The sequence below is a fragment of the Mirounga leonina genome, unplaced genomic scaffold, assembly GCF_011800145.1.
Source record: "Mirounga leonina isolate KUSES-001 unplaced genomic scaffold, KU_Mleo_1.0 Mir_150, whole genome shotgun sequence".
NCBI lineage: Eukaryota > Metazoa > Chordata > Mammalia > Carnivora > Phocidae > Mirounga > Mirounga leonina.
In genome coordinates, this window is record NW_023270374.1 from 7,194,845 (window position 1) to 7,210,049 (window position 15,205).

Sequence of the window (15,205 nt, forward strand, 5' to 3'; positions counted from 1 at the left end):
CTTGGTTTTCAGAATGTCAATGCCTGTCGGACGAACGAGCCTGGTTCCCTCACTCTGAGTTGGGACGCCACTTCCGAGCACTTTCCAATGTCGGTGAAGGCATATTCTCAGAGACCTGACGTGAAGCCTTAGGAAAGGCGCTCGAGGCTGGTACCAGTCTCCGGACCTAGCGGCAGGGGCGGAGCTGGTTGCTAGGAAGGCATTTTCCGCCAATCACCTGCTCGGCTCTCGTGGGCGGGGCCCGACTGGCAGCGTCTGTGGAAACCCAAGGAGGCGGCCGAGGAGAGGGCAAGAGGAGGTGAGAGGTGGGCTTCCTGACTGGGGACCGTGGCGGTACCTCGGGGCTCCAATACAGGTCCCGGTGGCCGGAGGAGGAGGGATGGAGGAGGAGAAGGGCCTCCCTCGCTCCAGCCGAAAGGAAGCGGGCGTCCCTGTTTGCCCCTGATGGACAGGGACAGGGACCGGATGGGGTTCCGGATCCGGGCGGCGAGGGGGCGGTATTGATGGAAGGAGTTAAGGGGTTACGGCTGCTATTGATCCCAGACTGTCATTTGGGCCTAGCATGTCGGTCTACTTCTAGATTCTCTTTGTTTGGGGCCCACTGGCCGCCCCAGCCTCCCAAGGGTAGCTCCTAATTACGGCGCGTATTACTCTCCTATTTTTTTTTTTTTTTGGACTAATTTCTCAACTATTTTAATTTTAACTGCCTCTTACTTAAATGGAAAAATGAGGAACAGCACCTTCTTCTTCCCTCTCTCTCCCTTCCCCGAGTCCAGCAATCCTTCTGTACAGGCTATTACTCTAAAATCAGTATCTGCAATTTAAATTCTTAGCCTCTGACCTGGAACTATCCAACCAGGCATTAAATTCACTTCTTAAATTTAGTTATCCAACTTTAGGGAATGTAGTCTGTGGCAAAATTAAAACCAGAAGTTGTTCAGAGCAACATTATTTAGAATTGCACCAACCAAAATTAAAAAGAAACTAGTAATAGCCTAAATGCCCAACCACAAAATAATAAATAAGATGATATAAGTATGTGGAAAATTGTAAATAAAAGAGTGAGGGTGCAAGAAGTACACTATAAAAATTGAATGAACATATAGATTATAACTGAGTGAAACTTATGTATCCATAATTGTTAAAATTTGAAAAGGCTGCATAGAGATGTAAATGGTTTTTGTATTAAGGTGAGGGTTCCTTCCCCCCCTTTATCCTTTATGCATTAAGAATTATACTCCATCCCACCAAAAAAGATCAGTAAGGCCTCCATACTTATACTTAATTATTTATAAATACAGGAGGTAGAGTGGGAGACTTTTTGCTTGTTGCTCACTGTTTAAATCAGTGCCAACTTTCGGCTGAGGCATGGTATTCTGCAGCTTTCAAATGCAAGAACCACTTGGCGACAACAGCAGGGCCTTGAACCTGGAACTTTCCCAAGGGAGTTGGCTCTAAATTAACATTTCATGCCACATACAGAGTTACTTCTGTTCCTCTTGGGTGACCACTTGCCCTGAAGCCAAGAGAGGTGGCATGTTAACAAGAGGCAGGAAAGGGTGATAATGATTTAGGGGAAGCTCAGATCAGATCAGGACTGTTGGTCTCTGTTCTGATGTACAGTAGTCTCCCTTTATCTGCAGTTTTGCTTTCCATGGTTTCTCTTACCTGCAGTCAAGTGGGGCCTAGAAGCAGATGATCCTCTTTCTGACGTCAGAAGGTCAGTGGTAGCCTAATGCCACATCACAGTGACTAGATCGTTCGCCTCACTTCATCTCATCATGTAGGCATTTGATCATCTCCCATCATCACAAGAAGGGTGCGTACAGTACAATAAGATATTTTGAGAGTGGGCGCCTGGGTGGCTCAGTCGTTAAGCGTCTGCCTTCAGCTCAGGTCATGATCCCAGGGTCCTGGGATCAAGCTCCACATCGGGCTCCCTGCTCCGTGGGCAGCCTGTTTCTCCCTCTCCCACTCCCCCTGCTTGTGTTCCCTCTCTCGCTGTGTCTCTCCCTGTCAAATAAATAAAATCTTAAAAAAAAAAAAAGATATTTTGAGAGAGACCACATTCACATAACTTTTATTATAGTATGCTGTTGTAATTGTTCTATTTTATTATTGTTGTTGTTAATCTCTTACTGGGCCTAATTTAATAAATTAAACTTTATCATAGGTATATATGTATAGGAAAAAACAGTACATATAGGGTTTGGCACTATCTGTAGTTTCAGGCATCCACTGGGGGTCTTGAACATTTCCCCCATGGATGGGGGGGGACTATTGTATTCATCTAATTTGTTCATTTAAAATAATGTCATTTCCCCATCCCATTTGTTCATGCTCTTTTCCCAGATGTGAGGTAAGTATTTAGATAATCAAAATCCCACACAAGACCTCAACAGCAAAAATGCAGCTGGAATCAGGGAAATCCAAATCAAAACCTCAATGAGATACCACCTCACACCAGTCAGAATGGCTAAAATTAACAAGTCAGGAAACGACAGATGTTGGCGGGGATGCGGAGAAAGGGGAACCCTCCTACACTGTTGGTGGGAATGCAAGCTGGTGCAGCCACTCTGGAAAACTGTATGGAGGTTCCTCAAAAAGTTGAAAATAGAGCTACCCTATGATCCAGCAATTGCACTACTGGGTATTTACCCCAAAGATACAAAAGTAGGGATCCGAAGAGGTACGTGCACCCCGATGTTTATAGCAGCAATGTCCACAATAGCCAAACTGTGGAAAGAGCCAAGATGTCCATCGACAGATGAATGGATAAAGAAGTGGTATATATATACAATGGAATATTATGCAGCCATCAAAAGGAATGAGATCTTGCCATTTGCAACGACGTGGATGGAACTGGAGGGTATTATGTTGAGTGAAATAAGTCAAACAGAGAAAGACATGTATCATATGATCTCACTGATATGAGGAATTCTTAATCGCAGGAAACAAACGGGGGGTGGGGGGAGTGGGGGGGGGGGGGGGGGGGATGGGGTGACTGGGTGATAGACACTGGGGAGGGTATGTGCTCTGGTAAGCGCTGTGAATTGTGCAAGACTGTTGAATCTCAGATCTGTACCTCTGAAACAAATAATGCAATATATGTTAAGAAAAAAAAAAAGAAGAAGAAGAAGAAGGTAGCGGGAGGGGAAGAATGAAGCGGGGGAAATCGGAGGGGTAGACGAACCATGAGAGACGATGGACTCTGAAAAACAAACAGGGTTCTGGAGGGGAGGGGGGTGGGAGGATGGGTTAGCCTGGTGGTGGGTATTGAGGAGGGCACATTCTGCATGGAGCACTGGGTGTTGTGCACAAACAATGAATCATGGAACACTTCATCTAAAACTAATGATGTAATGTATGGGGATTAACATAAGAATAAAAAAAATGCAGCTGAAATGATAATTATTTAAATTAAAAATAATGTTTTTGGTGGCATTCTCTTAGTTTTTACTAGTTTTGCTGTACTTAAACAAAGCACTTCTCTTCAACTTTTGTGTTCAAAAAGGTGCCCATTGGAATTTATTTTCATCCACTTTTTTTAATGTAAGGAGGGAAGATGACTGCAGGCTCAGTGTGTGTTCCTCAGATCATACCATTGCGAGTGCCTCCCCCCGGAAAAGCCAACCATGAAATTGATAACAATACACTTTTGGAAATGAAATCTGGTAAGAATCAAATGTACTTGAAAGCATGTAAAATAATCTTGCCATACTCTTAATGTTCATCAGGTTGTTGATTTATCACTTTGCATGCTTTCTATAATTAGGCCTTGGGAATTTTATAAAAGTTCCAAAATTTGAAACAGGGTTGTACTTGGTGATTTATAGAGTGGTATATATTTGGATTAAAGTGGCTGGCTTTGACTAACTTTTCATTTGTAACAGTAGACAGTTGCAGCAATGCCTTGACTCACATTAGCCAAGGTAAGATGTCCCGGTTCTTCCCTGCGCTATCCCAGGATTCTTGTTATTTTGCTGGGATAGTAATTTGACCTACTAACACAGGCTTTCCAGTCAGACATGCTGGAGATTAAATCCTGCTTTTGACAACTTCTAGCGACACATTACTTAGCCTTTCTGAGTCTCAGTTTTTTCATTGTTAGTGAGAATACTGTCTGCCATTTAGAGCCACTGTGAGAAATAAATGAGTTGACATGTTATGTGAGGTACGCAGTGTCTGGCACATAGTAATGCCAAAATAAATCTTAACTATTATTACAGAAAGAAAGCAGTGAATACATATCCTGGTAATGACAGGCGTGTATATATATATATATATATATATATACTAAGAGAGGAGATCTTAAAAGTTCTTATCACAAGAAAAAAAACTATTGGTGATAGATGGTAACTACATTAATTGTGGGGGTGACTTTGCAGTATATATAAATATCAAATCATTTTGTATTTGATATTTGTATATCAAAATGTATACATTTGATATACATTTATAGACAACATGTATATATATAGTTAACATAAGGAGAAGAAAAAGCTTTTTTTTTTCTTAATCTCTGTGCCCAATGTGGGGCTCGAACTCATGACCCTGAGATCAAGACTCACATGCTCTACTGACTGAGCCAACTTGGTGCCCCAGGAAAGCTTTGTAGATAAAACATATGAACAAACACTTGTTTAAAAAGACTTTGAGGGGCACCTGGGTGGCTCAGTCATTAAGTGTCTGCCTTCGGCTCAGGTCATGATCCCAGGGTCCTGGGATCGAGCCCCACATCGGGCTCCCTGCTCCGCGGGAAGCCTGCTTCTCCCTCTCCCACTCCCCCTGCTTGTGTTCCCTCTCTCGCTGTGTCTCTCTCTGTCAAATAAATAAATAAAATCTTTAAAAATAATAATAATAAAAAAAAGACTTTGAGGGGTGCCTGGGTGGCTCAGTCGTTAAGCGTCTGCCTTCAGCTCAGGTCATGATCCCGGGGTCCTGGGATCGAGCTCCACATTGGGCTCTCTGCTCTGCAGGAAGCCTGTTTCTCCCTCTCCCACTCCCCCTGCTTGTGTTCTCTCTCTCGCTGTGTCTCTCTCTGTCAAATAAAATCTTTAAAAATAAAAAATAAAAAAAAAGACTTTGAAATTCCAATTATATATATATATTTTTTAAAGATTTTATTTATTTATTTGACAGAGAGAGCGAGAGAGCACAAGCAGGGAGAGCAGCAGAGGGAGAGGGAGAAGCAGGCTCCCCGCTGAGCAGGGAGCCCAATGCGGGACTTGATCCCACAACCCTGGGATCACGACCTGAGCCGAAGGCAGACACTTAACCATTGAGCCACCCAGGCGCCCCCCAATTATATATTTGATAGTTAATGTGTAAAATCTATATCTATAAATCTGGTGACCCCTGTGCTTCCTAGACAAATTCCAGCTAAGAATATTGTGTAATATACTATATCTCCCTTTATCTTAAAAGCCAGTAGTATTTTTAAAAATTCTCAAACCAGAATACAAATTTTAATGAATATGCCCATAACTCTTGGGAGAAGGTGGATTATTATTGACAAATGATGATATGAATGATAAAGTATCCAAATTGCCTAATATTTAAAATGTTTAATAAATAAAGAGGTTCCGGGCACCTGGGTGGCTCAGTTGGTATCTGGAATCGAGCCCAGGGTGGGGCTCCACGCTCAGCAGGGAGTCTGCTTCTCATTGCCCTCTGCCCCTACCTCCACTCGTGTGCACTCGCACTCTCAAATAAATAAATAAAATCTTTTAAATAAATAAATAAATAGATAAATAAATAGGTTCTACAATTCAATACCAAAAATAATAGTAACCCAATAGAAAAGTGGGCAAAAGATGTGAAAGGACATTTTATAGGAAAGGAAATATAAATGTATTTTAAACATAGGGGAATATACATCTACCCATCCCTTTACCTACTAGCTGAGCAGACCTTATCCCCTGCTTTATTTACTCCCTGGCATTTAATTACCACTTGATATCATGTATATACCTGTTTGTTTGTTTTGTTTACTGTTTGTGTGTCCTTCCTAAAAAGAGGCTCCCAGAGAGCCGGGTCTTTGGTCACTGGTGTATTCCCCAGTGCCTAGAACAGTGTCTGGCACAGAATAGGTACTTGATAAATATTTGTTGAATGAATGAATGAATCTTACTCAAAAATGTAAGAAATATGAGCTAAAACTATGAGTTTCTTTTTACACCTAGGAGATGGCAAAAATAAAAGAAAAATTAATACCACACTATAGGGGTGAGTGTGGGGGAACAGGCACCTTCATGCATTGCTGGTAACAATGTAAATTGTTTCAGTGTCGGTGAAGGGAAGTTTGACCATATTAGCTAAAATATCTTTTGACTGAGCAATACTAGTTCTACATATTTTACAGATTTTTTTTTAAAGGTTTTATTTATTTATTTGACAGAGAGAGACATAGCGAGAGAGGGAACACAAGCAGGGGGAGTGGGAGAAGGAGAGGCAGGCTTCCCGCGGAGCAGGGAGCCCGATGCGGGGCTCGATCCCAGGACCCCAGGATCATGACCCGAGCGCAAGGCAGACACTTAATGACTGAGCCACCCAGGTGCCCCGCATATTTTACAGATATTAAAAGAACTTCTTGCAAAGATATTCATTGCAGTGCTTATGATGGCAAAAGAAAAAGAAAGAAAGGAAAAGAAAAAGAGCCTAAATATTCACCTGTAGGGAATTGGTTAAATATTGGTTCATTTGTATAGGGATAGAACCCAATACAGACATAACAAAGAGTGAGGACACCCTGTATACCAGTATAGAAAACTATCCAAGATAATATTGTTCAATGAAAAAAGAAGTGTGTGGAACAGGATATGTTATGTCACCATTTGTATTAAAAAAGAGGGGAAAATAAGAATATATACATGCTTGTATGGATGTAAAATATTTTTGGAAGGATACTCAAGACACCATTGATTGCCTTTGGCCATCTGATTGATGTCAGGGGTGGGAGAGGGTTTTAATTGTATATCCTTTTTTGACTTTTTAAAAAATTGAGATATAATTAATGTATAACTTTATGTTAGCTTCATGTATACAATGTAATGATTTGATATTTATATATACTGCAAAGTCACCCCCACAATTAATGTAGTTACCATCTATCACCAACAGTTTTTTTTCTTGTGATAAGAACTTTTAAGATCTCCTCTCTTAGCAAACTTTTTTGACGTTTTGAACCTTGAATTGTATGAGTTTATTACCTTTTAAAATTTTCCAAGAAGTGTGGGAATCATTTACCAAGCCCAAATAAAATATAATAAAAGCATTTCTTTTTTTTTTTTTTTAAAGAGAGACACAGAGAGAGAGGGAACACAAGCAGGGGGAGCGGGAGAGGGAGAAGCAGGCTCTCCGCCGAGCAGGGAGCCCGATGCGGGGCTTGATCCCAGGACCCTGGGATCATGACCAGAGCCGAAGGCAGATACTTAACGACAGAGCCACCCAGGCACTCCTTAAAAGCATTTCTTTTTAAAAAGCATTTTTTTAAGTAGGCTGAACTCACAACCCTGAGATCAAGACCTAAGCCAAGATCAAGAGTTGGAGGCTTAACCGACTGAGACACCCAGGCGCCCCAGTAATAGCATTTCTGAAGCAATGCTCAAAAAATAAAAAATTAGGGATGACAAATAAATAAATAAATAAATCTTAAAACAATAAAATAAAAAATTAGCTTCTGCTTTCTAAATGAGTGCTGTAGTCTTAAAACGGAGCCCTGCTCTACTTGCCTCAGTGCGTTATTGGAACGGCACAATAGCATCGTGATTCAAGAGCATGGGCTCTGGATCCATAGCCAAAGTGAAACCACAACTCTGCTGTTATCGAGCAACCTTCTTAACCCCTCTGGGACTCAGTTTCCTCATCTATAAAGTGGGTATAAAATGGGACCTGTCACACAGGGTTGTACACATGCATTGAGCTAATTCATACAAGGCACAGTGCCTGGCACAGAGAAAGAACTCACTTATTGCTAGTTATTGTTATTCATTCCTATGATGTATAAAAAATCTCATTAATTAACTGACCCACAGAGACTGTGCTACTTTAGTGTTAATTACAGTTACCCTGTTTTGGTTTTTTCAGACACCCCTGATGTCAACATATATTATACCCTGGATGGCAGCAAACCTGAATTTCTAAAGAGAATTGGTTATGGTGAAAATAATACATTTAAGTATACGAAGCCTATTACTCTGCCTGATGGAAAAATACAAGTTAAAGCTGTTGCAGTCTCTAAGTAAGTTAAGAGCATGGTGATGAAAATAATTGGTAATATAATGACGTTACATTTTAATTTTATTTATTTCTTCCTATGAGAAGAAGTGCTGTATTAGAAGGGCACTAAAGGCAAAGTTATTTTAATTTCAACATATCTATAACTTTTGGGTTTTGTTTGTCTTTTTCCAGGGTATACTGTAAAGTGCACAAATCACGAGAGTACAGCTTGAGAAGGTGTAATGTATATTAAGACTGTTTTTCTTCTGACTTCCACATTGGGATTTGGGGAAGGAAGAGCCTTTTTAGGGTTTGAGACCTTTGAAGTGATTCATCCAGCTGTGAAGAAAATACTGGTTTTAGTGGATGGTCCTTTTATTCCACAGGACATGACCTACAACCACTACCATCATTCTCTATTGTATTTTGTATTGACGTAATCGGTCTTCATGGCTACTGTCAATTTAATTTGTTGGACATTAGCTCCTTTATCCGTTTCTTTGTCCTTTCTTTTCTTCTCAATGACTTTTCCTAATTTTCAGAGACTCTTTTTTTAAAATTATTATTATTTTTTTATTATGTTCAGTTAGCCACCATATAGTTTTCAAATATAGAAACACAACTTAACTTGGAAACCTTGTGTTGTAGAAAAAAAAACCCAAGTGCTTTGCACGTCTGTGTGTCTGTGATAGAGGAATTATTCTGCACAGCAAGACAGGTTTAGCCACATTTTTGGAACACCTTAAAGCCCCAAACCAGTAACAGGCTTTGAGCAGGTACTTTAAAAAAAAAAAAAAAAAAAAAGTCTTCCAGGCTCCCCCTGGTGGCTGAACTACTGCATGGCTTTTGAGGAGAACTACAAATTCTACACAGATGACAGCTTTGGCATTTGAAAGTTTTAAAAAAGAACAAAATAAAAATGAAACAAACAAAAATCCTAATACACATTATTATTCTTTATTAAAAATTGGAAAAAATTGGCTTTTTTCACTTGCCAAACCACTTCTGTCAAAACAAGTCATCTCAATTATTAAAAATTAACAAGCAAAAGACTTCAGTGCCTAAGGCTGTAAGGCAGGCCCTTTTATAACTTGCAGGTAGTAGTAAGATGAAGTAATAATTACTAACTATGTAATTCAGAGGAGTTAGTACAGTTTTCAAAAGAGTCTAAAATAAGGTCCTTCTTTATGCCTCTCACCATCTTGCTCTTTGCCCACTTAGTGTCTGTTCTGAAAGCACTGATAGGAGTTCAGGTATGCTCAGCTCAGGGAAAGTACTTATACAAAAATGTTTTTGAGCCTTCAAGACAGAAAGATTTGTGCTTGTATACATTTGTGACAAACGTATTTAAATGCAATAAATTTTCTTTATGGAAATTATACTGCTTCATTCAAGCCTTTTTCTAGGTACTTACAGTAATTAATTTCTTAATGAGGAGAAAAGGCTTTGAAATGAGAGTGTTAAGGCCACTAACATGCTAAGAGGAAAAATTATGGTCATGAAGTTTTGAGTGATTTGGGAAAATATGATACAAGTGAAAACAAGTTAGGATATATGAGTGCACTATAGTATTTTGACATTGTTTAAAAATGTGTCAGGACAGGGGTGCCTGGTGGCTCAGTCGGTTAAGCATCTGCCTGAGGCTCAGGTCATGATCGCAGGGTCCTTTGATCGAGCCCTGTGTCGGGCTCCTTGCTTGGCGGGGAGCCTGCTTCTCCCTCTCCCTCTGCCTGTCGCTCCCCCTGCTTGTGCTCTCTCTCTCTCCCCCTCTGTTAAATCAATCAATCAATCAATCTTAAAAATGTGTTAGGAGAGAACTGAAGAAGGGCACCGACCAGAGGCAGCCAGGAGTGAGTGAGTGGAGGGCAAGGAGTGCTCATTGTACGGAGCCAGCCCTCTCCCCCTTCCCTGAGCTAGGGACATTATGGCTGTCTTTGTTTCAAAGGGGTCAGGTTGAGGGGCAGCCCCCCAGTCTCTTTCTGTCCCAGCTCAGTTTGCAAAAGGTACTAACATGTAATTCTTCTCTATTGTAAGCTTTCCTTTTTAAAAAAAATTTTTTTAGGGGCGCCTGGGCGGCTCAGTCGTTAAGCGTCTGCCTTCGGCTCAGGTCATGATCCCAGGGTCCTGGGATCGAGTCCCGCATCGGGCTCCCTGCTCTGCGGGAAGCCTGCTTCTCCTCTCCTGCTCCCCCTGCTTGTGTTCCTTCTCTCGCTGTCTCTCTCTCTGTCAAATAAATAAATAAAATATTTAAAAAATTTTTTTAAATTTAAATTCAATTAACATAAAATATATCATTAGTGTCAGAGGTAGAGTTCAGTGATTCATCAGTCTTATATAACACCCAGTGCTCGTTACATCCTGTGCCCTCCTTAATGCCCATCACCCAGTTACCATCCCCCATCCCCCTCCCCTCCAGCAACCCTCAGTTTGTTTTCTATGATTAAGAGTCTCTTAGGGTTTGTCTCCCTCTTTGATTTTAGTTTGCTTCTCATGATTAAGCCATTTGAAAACAAAACAAACAAACAAGCCCAACTTTAGCATTCATTGCCTCTGGTGATTCAGTCATGGTTTGTGTTGTTTGTGTTGATAATTTTTGTAGCTTCCAAAATTTAACGGTGAGCTTTGCTTTTGTGATAAATAAATATAAATAATAAAGAATCTCCAAACTTATTATGTAACCAGTGCTTCTCAACCTTGGCTGCTGAATCAGTTGGCTATTGCTGTATAACCAACCACCCTGACATTTAATGTCTTAAAAGAACAATCATTTATTTGCTCATTATTCTGTCAGCATTTTGGTGTGCATTCAGCTGGGTACTTGTTCTCCTGGTCTTTCCTGAGGTCCCTGACCTGGCTGCAGTCAGTTTTTTGGCTCACCTTGAGCTGGAGAGTCTAAGAAAGCTTGAGTCACATTTCTGGTGGTTGGTGCTGGCAGTTGGCTGAGCCTTGGTTCTCCAACTGGGTCACCTGAATTTTTTCATTCAGTTCCAAAAACTGTAAGAGAAAGGACAAGCCTGGATATGCAGATGTTTTTCTAGTCTCTGCTTGTGTCATACTTGTTAATGTTTCACTGGCCAAAGCAAGTCACATGGCAACCCCCAAAGTCAATGTGTGAGGGGATTCTGCAAGGGCACCAGGGCACCAGGGCATGCAGATAGATAAAAGACATAATGCCTCAGGGACTGTGATTGTAACAATCTACCACAGGTTCCTATCAGAAATCACCCAGGGAGCTTTGCAGAATCTCCAGGCCCAGGTCATACACTCCAGACCAACTAAATAACATGTCTTGGGGTGGGACACAGGCATCAGTATTTTTAAAGTTTCCTGATGATTCCAATATGCAACCAAGGGTGGCAACTGACACATTAATGGGGGGGGAAAGATGTTTCCATTTAGAGACATTTGACCAATACCACTTTTTTTGAAATATATTTTTATTAAAGTTTGATATTCTAGAATGAAAGAAAAGGAATAAGGACACTGTCATATGTGTGCTTTCATGGGTCCAAATATATGTACATGAATTTTCACATCAGAGCATGGTCAGTAAAGAACACAGATGAACGGGAGGAGTCGGGAACTTGGGAACATTTCAGCAAGCAGGAGTGGTGTTGGGGTTGTTTTGTTTTATCTTGTCTTGTTTAAGTAGGCTCCACCCCCAGCATGGAGCCCAGTGCGGGGCTTGAACTCACAATCCTGAGGTCAAGACTTGAGCTGAGAATTAAGAGTCAGACGTTTAACTGACTGAGCCACCCACACACCGCAGGTGTTGGGTTTTGATGGTCCATATTGATGGTCCAGTCCAGGGTCTGTAAACTTTCTGACAACTGTCTTGTTTCTTTAAAAGCTACCTTTATGGTCAGGAACTTCCTATCTTTGATATCATTTTATAGTGTTTTGACAGTGAACTTGCGTGGTTCTCCCTTCTCTGTCAATTACCTTATATGGTGGTCAAGATAAATTGAGCTGGGCTGAGGTAAAAGTTGTCTCAAACTGAAGGTAGGTAGCTGGGAGAGTCAGAGTCCCCTGAGAACAATCATTTTTCTTTCATGGGGGGACTTTCCAGTTTTACAACAATGGTTAATAAAGAGATTGGCAGGTTACCAGGCCATCTCACGGGCATCCATCTGCAGCCCCATGCAGTATATAATATGTGGAGGAGAGATCCAGATGTCATCTCCATAAGCAGCAACAAAGGCAAGAAGAGCACTGCTTTGAGAGGGGTAGTTTGGAGTGTGGGACAGAGGATGGAGTTTGTTGGCCTTCAGATCTGGACTTTAATCCCAGTTCTCTTGCTCCTCACTGAATAAGAGGAACTTATTAACTTGAATAAGTTGTGATTCTCTGTTTTCTCATTCGTTAAATGAGGTTAATAAAACTTAGTTGGCAGCCATTGTGAATATCAGAGGTAATACACTTAGTATACACTTGGCATTGCACGTGTAGTAGCTGTTATTATTGTTGTTTGTTGTTATTCTAATTCTTAACAAAGGGGCTAACCGGTTGCTGTTGTGTGACCCAACTCAAAGGGCATGCCTGTATTTGAAAAATCTATGGCTGCATGAGTAGGTGGGTTCTGCTTGACCCCTTCATGTTCCTAAACCAGAAGTTCTCAGTTGGGCATAATTTTGCCCCAAAGGCGACATTTGGTCATGTCTGGAAACATTTTTGGTTGTCACATCTGGAAGTGGGAGCGTGCTAGTGGCATCTCCTGGGGGGAGGTCAAGGATGTTGCTAATCATCTTAGCACAGGATAGCCTTCCACAACAAAGTATTATCCAGCCTAAAATTTCAGTAGTTCTCAGTAGATTGAGAAAACCTGGCCTGGACAAGTTGCAGAATTCTTACAGATCCAGCTTCTTAACTCTTACAATCATCCAAGTAATTCTGCTGTTTTATTGAGAGGATAGTGATCTTTGTGGGGCTAGAGCTACATGTAACTTTTTTTATGTCGAATGCACCTTATATTGCTATTCCTAAATATATATATTTAAGGCCTCTGATTTCAATCCTAGCAAAAATTTATGTGTGTTTATTTATTTATTTATTTTTAAAAGATTTATTTGTTTATTTATTTGACAGAGAGAGGCACAATGAGAGAGGGAACACAAGCAGGGGGAGTGGGAGAGGGAGAAGCAGGCTTCCTGTGGAGCAGGGAGCCCGATGCCGGGCTCGATCCCAGGCCCCTGGGATCATGACCTGAGCCGAAGGCAGACTGAGTCACCCAGGCACCCCAATTTATGTGTGTTTAAATGAGATTTGGGCTGAGTATGATTTCTAGCTCCAACCCTAAACTTAAGCCTTTTTTGATATCACGATCAGGAAATCCTTCTACTTAGCAGGCAGTTGAAGCTAGTTTCTGGGCTCCTCATGGAGGGAACAAAGTCCATGGGTGAGAGCCCAGGCTGGGTCCCCATGGAAGGGGCCAGATGTGGTTGGGGAGACAACCTGTACCTTCCAGGAGTAGAGCAAGTGGATGGGAGTCAGGCTTCTGCTCAGTGTGATGGTGGGGCTAGAAGCGCACATTTCAGGGAGCCCCACAATTATCCAGGAATTAAAGGATCCCTGGATAGAGATGTTTGTGGTGTCTAGGAAGTATGCTAGCAAGGAGGACAACTGTATCTTGGATGACAGACCTGGGACCTGGGACCAAAGATGAACATTTAGGTGAGATGGATGTTGAGGTGAATGAGTTAAGTAAGTAGTTCATCTAAAAGATCATCTGTATCTGCATCCAGATTTCTGTAACTGTAAAACTGGTTTTGTTATTAAGAACAAAAAAAAGGAAAACAAAACATGTGCTTCCCCAAAGTTTAGCCACCCATAAATCACTCCAGCCAGTGAACATGCAGTTTAAATATTGTTACACACTGATAGATAATGGCAATTGAGATGAATTGTGTATTCCTGATCATTTTTTTTCTTCTAGAAATGTAGCTTGAAACTTCCTTATTGCTTAATGTTAAACATTTCTCAACTGTTTTGGAATTGATGTTTATGCATTTATAAATATTAAAGAATTTTAAGTATTTTAGGACACTTATTAAAGCTTCAAAATTTTTAAGAAATATTAAAAATCTGACATGTAAGAGATCTGAGAAATTGCAAAAGAAAGGCTAATGAAACATGAAATGTATCAGAGACCAATATGAAAATCAATAAGAGCAAAGCAGACAAAGAACACAAAAGAAAGAAGAGAATGGAAATGGAAAAAGAATTAAGTGCCTGGGCAGAATAGAATTCACACAGAATCACCTGTGTTCCAGCTGTGAGCTTTCAACACAAATTAGTGGGCATGAGAGTTAAAAATATTAAATCTGACGTATGGTCATTATGACCATTGGAGGCTGGTGGCTGTCCCCCAGTATCTGTGTTTCCCTTCTTCCAGAATAATAGAGCCCATGATTTTTAGCTAGACACATGGTTGCCTGGAAGAAAGATATTTCCCAATCCTCCTTGCAACTGGCAAGAGCCGTATCACCAGGTGTGGCCAGTGACATGTATGTGAAAGTGATGTGTGCAACTTCTGGATTGTGCCCTTAAAGGGGAGAGGTGGGCCCTGTTTCCCACTGGCTGGAATGTGGATGTGGCCAGCCATGTTGGGTCATGAAGACAAGTTCAAGGTCCTAGAGCTGGAGCAACAAGGTGGAAACTTGACACCATGCCCCCATCACCATGGCACCTCTGTACCAGCTCTGGGCTGATTACACCCTGTTGATTCTCTCTAGTTTAAGCCACTGTTGTTTTTATTCTGTGTTCCAACAGCCAAGCCTATATCCCAATACTCTAGGGACACAGCACAAGCAAATGCCTACAGAGAACATAATCAAGAGTACAGGTGATCAAAAAAGGCTGACAATATCAAATGTTGATGAGTATGTGGAGAAACTGGAACCTTCAGATAATGCTGGTGGGAATGTAAAATGGAGCAACCACAGTTTAGCAGTTTCTAAAAAGTTAGAGATACCACATGACCCAGCAA

General features: G+C 41.1%; 1 protein-coding gene across 1 annotated transcript in view; it reads left to right on the forward strand.

Moving 5' to 3' along the window:
- The first annotated feature begins 449 nt into the window (after positions 1 to 449).
- The window catches only part of DZANK1 (double zinc ribbon and ankyrin repeat domains 1), a 62,031-nt gene continuing 47,275 nt past the window's right edge, over positions 450 to 15,205 (forward strand). Inside the window, exons 1-3 of the mRNA XM_035005782.1 lie at positions 450 to 1,819; positions 3,558 to 3,674; positions 8,089 to 8,242. Of these exons, the coding sequence (XP_034861673.1) occupies positions 3,566 to 3,674; positions 8,089 to 8,242 (263 nt within the window). The 5' untranslated portion in view covers positions 450 to 1,819; positions 3,558 to 3,565. The remainder of the gene's footprint in view (positions 1,820 to 3,557; positions 3,675 to 8,088; positions 8,243 to 15,205) is intronic.